Source organism: Pipistrellus kuhlii, unplaced genomic scaffold (genome assembly GCF_014108245.1).
Source record: "Pipistrellus kuhlii isolate mPipKuh1 unplaced genomic scaffold, mPipKuh1.p scaffold_m20_p_8, whole genome shotgun sequence".
NCBI lineage: Eukaryota > Metazoa > Chordata > Mammalia > Chiroptera > Vespertilionidae > Pipistrellus > Pipistrellus kuhlii.
Window position 1 is genome coordinate 66,168,510 of NW_023425584.1, and position 5,415 is coordinate 66,173,924.

The following is a 5,415-nucleotide window of genomic DNA, read 5'->3' on the forward strand; positions in this document are numbered from 1 at the left end:
TCTTTATCTGGCCTTCGATCCTGAGTGATAGCTTTGCTGGGTAGATTATTTTTGGCTGTAGGTTTTTGCTATTCATCACCCCGAATATTTCTTGCCATTCCCTTCTGGCCTGCATGGTTTCTGTTGAGAAGTCAGCTGACAATCGTATAGGTGCTCCTTTGTAGGTTACTACCTTCTTTGCTCTTGCTTCTTTTAATATTCTCTCTTTGTCTTTTGCTCTTGGAATTTTAATAATGATGTGTCTCGGTGTGGTCCTCTTTGGATTCCTTTTGTTTGGAGTTCTGTGTGCTTCCTGGACTTGCAAGTCTAATTCTTTCACCAGGTGGGGGAAGTTTTCTGTCACTATTTCTTTCAGTATGTTTTCGATATCTTGCTCTCTCTCATCTTCTGGGACCCCCATAATTCTGATGTTGGTTCGCTTGAAGTTGTCCCAGAGGTTTCTTACATTATCTTCAATTTTCTGGATTCTCTTGCCTTCTAGCTTCTGTGGAGGAGTGTCTTCTGGCTCTATATGTTCCAAATCTTTGACTTGATTCTTGCGATCTTCCCTTCTGTTTTTAGGACTCTGTAAAATATTTTTTATTTCAGACAATGTATTCTTTATTTCTTGTTGATCCCTTATCATTTCTTGTTGACTCCTTATTAATTCTAGTTGATCTCTTTTCATATCCTCATAGGCCTTGTCCATCTTTTCTAGGAAATTCTTGAAAAACCTTATAAGCGTAGATTTGAACTCTATATCCAGACGCTTTTTGTCCTCCATTTCTTTTGTTTGTGATCTATTTTGTTGTTGCATTTCGCAGTTACAGATGGGACGGGATTTCAGGGTGGAGCCTGCAGCTTTGGCTTCCGTCAGCCCCGCCCTATGCAGGTCCTTCAGTGCTCGCTGCCGGCGCCTCTGAGAGAAAGGTGCCCTTGATTTTCGCCTGCTGCCAAACAGTCTATGCTCTCCCCCAATGAGCCCGGTATTGGGGTTCAGTTCAATTGGAAGTGGAGTTGGAGGTGGCGTTCAGAGCAGACTGGAGCCCCAGTCTCCTTCCCGTCAGGGCAATCCCGCGGCACAGCCGACCGTCCCTTCTCTGCGCGCAGTGTGCGCGCCTCCGGGACTTCCTTTCGCCACTTCCCCGGGGTTCCGCCTTACAGCCCGGCTCCCTATGGCTGAGCCTGAGTCCCCGGGGTCTGGCCCAGAACCGGGGTTCAGAGCAGTCGGGGGCCCAGCACAGTCGAAGTTTTATCTCCTTTCCGCTGGGGAACGCCCGCCAGGCACTCGGCCTCCCTCCTCTCCGGCTCCGTCCTCTCCGCGCGCCGCGTGTCTCCGTACCTTGGGCTTTTCCAGCTCCTCCGCGCCTCCTTCTGGTTTTCTCCTTGCTTCTCGCTGTAGAATTTCCAGTCAGTCAACCTTCCTGTAGTTCTGGGCAATGTCCGTTTTATATTTTAGTTGTAAATTATTGAAATTGTTGTGTGCGGCTGCGGCTAGGTGTTCACCTGGGCGCAGCCATCTTGGATCTCCTCTCAAACCAGCTTTAATATAAACTATTCTCTTAGCCGAAATCATCCTGAAAGCATTTGGATTAGCTCTTATTATTTGAGAATTTTTTTAATATAATCACTTAAATCCTTTAAGCCAATCACCACCACTCTTCGAGCCATTTTCGCTGACATTATGCTCCAGTTCCTGGATGGATTTATTTTTGCCAACCTGGTTGCAATATATCTGGCTAAAAATTATGACATGCCAAACCTGGCTAAAAAACTTGAAGAAATTAAAAAGGACATGGATGCGAAGAAGAAACCCCCTAGTTCACGAGGCCATCTCCAGCACTGGCTCCAGGAAATCCTGACTCTGCTCTTCTCCAGGGCCTCCTTTACACCTGAGCCAAACCAGTTTCGGCCACAGCCTTGATTCTTTTTTTCTTTCTTTCTTTCTTTCTTTATTTTTAAAATATATTTTACTGATTTTTTAAAAATCAATCTTTATTGTTAATATTATTACAAAAGTTCCTCATTTTTCCCCCCCCTCCACCAGGTTCCCACCCCACCCTCTGCCCTTTCCCCACCCCCCATTGTCCTCATCCATAGGCGCACAGTTTATGTTCAGTCTCTTCCCGCATCCACCACTCCCCTTTTCCCCGAGAATTGTCAGTCCACTCCCCTCCCGTATCTCTGATTCTATTATAATCAACAGTTAATATTGTTCATCAGGTTTTTTAATTTCCTTTTTTTATTAATAAACTTTTATATTTTTTAAGGATAAATTTTAAAATCTAATAATTTTAAACTTTTTTTTTTTTTTTTTTTTTTTTTTTTTTTGCCCTGGGAACTGAGAAGCAAACTTGTTTACATGTAAACTAGCCCTTGGGCTATCAAACATTGTAGCCATTCAAATGTAAATGGACACATTGTTTATTTATTTGTTTATTTTTATTTTTATTTTTATTTTGGACTTTTTAAAACTGCTGTTATTATTTTTAGTCGGATGACTCGGAGGGCTTTGAAGCCCAGCGTTGACCGAGGGGCGTGACAAGGGCCTGGAACTTGCCAGAAGGAAATAAAACCACGGGGAAAAGATGCCGCTGGGATCGGGTGGACCGTCTTTACGCTCTAACGTCTGGGTCACAGGACGACCCCACCCAGGGCACAGGGTCACTCGCGGATGACAACATGGGTAGGCATACACAAGGAACCCAGAGGGACAGACATTCCTTCTTTACTCCGACGCAATTCATTGAAATTACACCCAAAGGTTCAGCAGTTTCCTTCCTTCACGCATCCATGGCTGGCATGTTCTCTGAGGTCAGGCGGGAGGAACCAGATTGCTGTCGGAACCCAACGGACCCGCCCCCAGACGTCCCTGTGCACCCATACACGCGAACGTGCGGCTCATGGACGTGAAGGTTCCTGAAGGTCGTTGTTACCCTGAAGTTCAAGACCCCGCACGGCCTTGCCTGCGGAATCACTGTCAACGCCTCCAGTGGCCAAAGGGGCAGTTCCCACGGGCTCCATGTAAATGGACACATTGTTTAAAGATAGCTGCTGGCTGGAATTGAATTACCATTGTTTAAAGATAGCTGCTGGCTGGAATTGGGAATGGCCTGTCCTTCCCTTTCTCCATTAAAATTATGGTGTTAGCTTTAAAACCTCTTTTTGGCAAGAGACCTTGAACTTTCAGAACTTTAAATTTTTCTGGTAGCAAGTCAATTACTTCACATTTTTTCAAATCAATAATACCTCCATATTCCCAAGGATACACTTCAAACAAAAAGCACATCCAAATAAATAGATCAACCAGCCTCATCCAGACTCCACATAAGGCACTCACAGATCAACACCCCAGCACTACAACAACTCAACACATCCAGATCTAAGCCTTCATCACTTGATTCAGCAGACCCTCAAGTTCCCCCAAAAGTTTCCAGCCATGTCTGAGAAGCAGCCCTGGGGCATGGGCAGGCGAGGAGCGAGCTGTTCCAGCTGCTCCGGGCCTGGCTGCTGTTGCTCTGGGCCTGGCCTCTGCTGCTCCAGGCCTGGCTGCTTCCGACCTGGCTGCTCTGGGCCTGACAGCCTTGATTCTTAATTACAGATTGGCTGAATATAAAATCCTTGGCTAACAATGTTTCTTTGTATTTTTCAAAAATACTGTTCTCTATTTATTTATTTTTTATATCTTGTTGTTGAGAATTCTAATAGCAACCTCACTTTTTATTTTGTCTTCACCTGAGGACATGCTTAGAAAGGAAGAGAGAGGGGCTGAGAGAGCCAGAAAACAAGAGAGCGAGGGCCTTCCCCCATGCATCGCAAACAAGGATCGGACCTGCCCTGCAACCCAGGTATGTGCCCTGACCAGGAATCCAACTGGCAACCTGGCAACCTTTTAGTGCACTGGATGACGCAAGACAATTGAGCCACTCTGGTCAGGCACCACCTCACTTTAAGTGACCCTTTTTGCCTAGAGCTGTGGTCGGCAAACTGTGGCTCTCCAACCACATGTGGCTCTTTGGCCCCTTGAGTGTGGCTCTTTCACAAAATATGATGTGTGGAAGCACATGTACAGTGTGATTGAAACTTTGTGACCCAGGTGCAGAAGTCAGTTTTCGGCCTGGGCAAGTCTATTTTGAAGAAGTGGTTCTAATACCAAGCCATACTCAATGGGACAAAGAGCCGCATGTGGCTCGTGAGCTGCAGTTTGCTGACCACTGGCCTAGAGGATCCTTTGGGATTTTTTTTCTTTATATTTAAAGCCTAAGATATTCTTGAAATTGACTAACCTGTATCCAACTCCACTCAGACATTTTATTTCTGGAAACTTTTCTCGGATTATATGTTTAACTGTTAGCTGTTTCATATTTTGCTTTTCTTCTTCAGAGATTCCAATTATTCATATACTAAGGACTCAGTGCATGAATTTGTGAACCTTGGAAGGAATTGTGGGTGATGAAGCTGCGGTGGGCACAGGAACAGGTCTTGGCCCATCCTCCGTGCCCTAGCCGGCCCCTGGTTCCATCTGCCGGCAGTTCCGCTCCCACACACTAATAGCAGTGGCCCTACTTGCACCTGCTGACAGCTGGGGGAGGTGGAGAAGTCCTAAGGGGCCATCAGGGCCGGGTTGACAGCCACTTGTACCTGCTGATAGCGGAGAGTGATCAGAACCGGCACTGGGTGAGGGCAGTGGGCTTGGCACTGGCTACTGGTGCAAGCAAGGCTGGTTCCAGCAGCAGGTGTGAGAGGCAGCTGGCAGCTTCATCACCCCTCAGAAACAGAAGGAGGTGGAGAAGCCCTGAGGGGCGATCAGGGCTGGCACCAGCTGCAGGTGTGAGTGGGTGGGCACCGGGTGGGACTGTGGTGTGCGGGAGCAAAGAATTTTCAGTAACCACCAGGCTCTCCCCGATGACAGTGACGGATGCCCCTGCTCACCTGCTTCCCCATCCCGCCACAGCCAATGCCTGTCCTGTTCTGCATTCTACCACCTTCTGCTGATGCCTTGCCATGTTTCTCTCTCATCTGGGACAGCACACATCATAGCAACTGGTTGTTCCATTTGCCCTATTTGCATACTAGGATTTTATATAGAGAAATTGGCTATTTGTGTGTCCTCTGTGTTGACTTCTTTTTCTCTGACCTTTGTGCTTATTATTTTCACTGTTGGCCTTTCCTGTTTCTGTTTAATAATTTTTCAGTTGAATCTAGCTTTCCTTGAGTTCTTTAGAATTCATCTTTAATATGACTTTGCTTTTTCTGTACTCTTCAAATTCTTTTCTGAGTTCATTTCCCAAGTACCTTCCTATTTTGTTTTGAGCCTGTTTGTTTCGAGTTTTATAATTTCTCATTTGCGGTGTTTTTTCATATCATGTCTGGAAGTTGTGTTTTTTTTTAATCCTTACCTGAGGATATTTTTCCATTGATTTATTTATTTTTATT

At 45.8% G+C, this 5,415-nt stretch overlaps 1 protein-coding gene across 1 annotated transcript; it reads left to right on the forward strand.

Moving 5' to 3' along the window:
- The first annotated feature begins 1,635 nt into the window (after positions 1 to 1,635).
- On the forward strand, positions 1,636 to 2,521 carry LOC118711822 (short transmembrane mitochondrial protein 1-like). The gene is made up of 2 exons (XM_045576966.1): positions 1,636 to 1,890; positions 2,473 to 2,521. The coding sequence occupies exons 1-2, from the start codon at positions 1,664 to 1,666 to the stop codon at positions 2,519 to 2,521; spliced, it is 276 nt and encodes a 91-aa protein (XP_045432922.1). The 5' UTR covers positions 1,636 to 1,663.
- Positions 2,522 to 5,415: the final 2,894 nt, after the last annotated feature.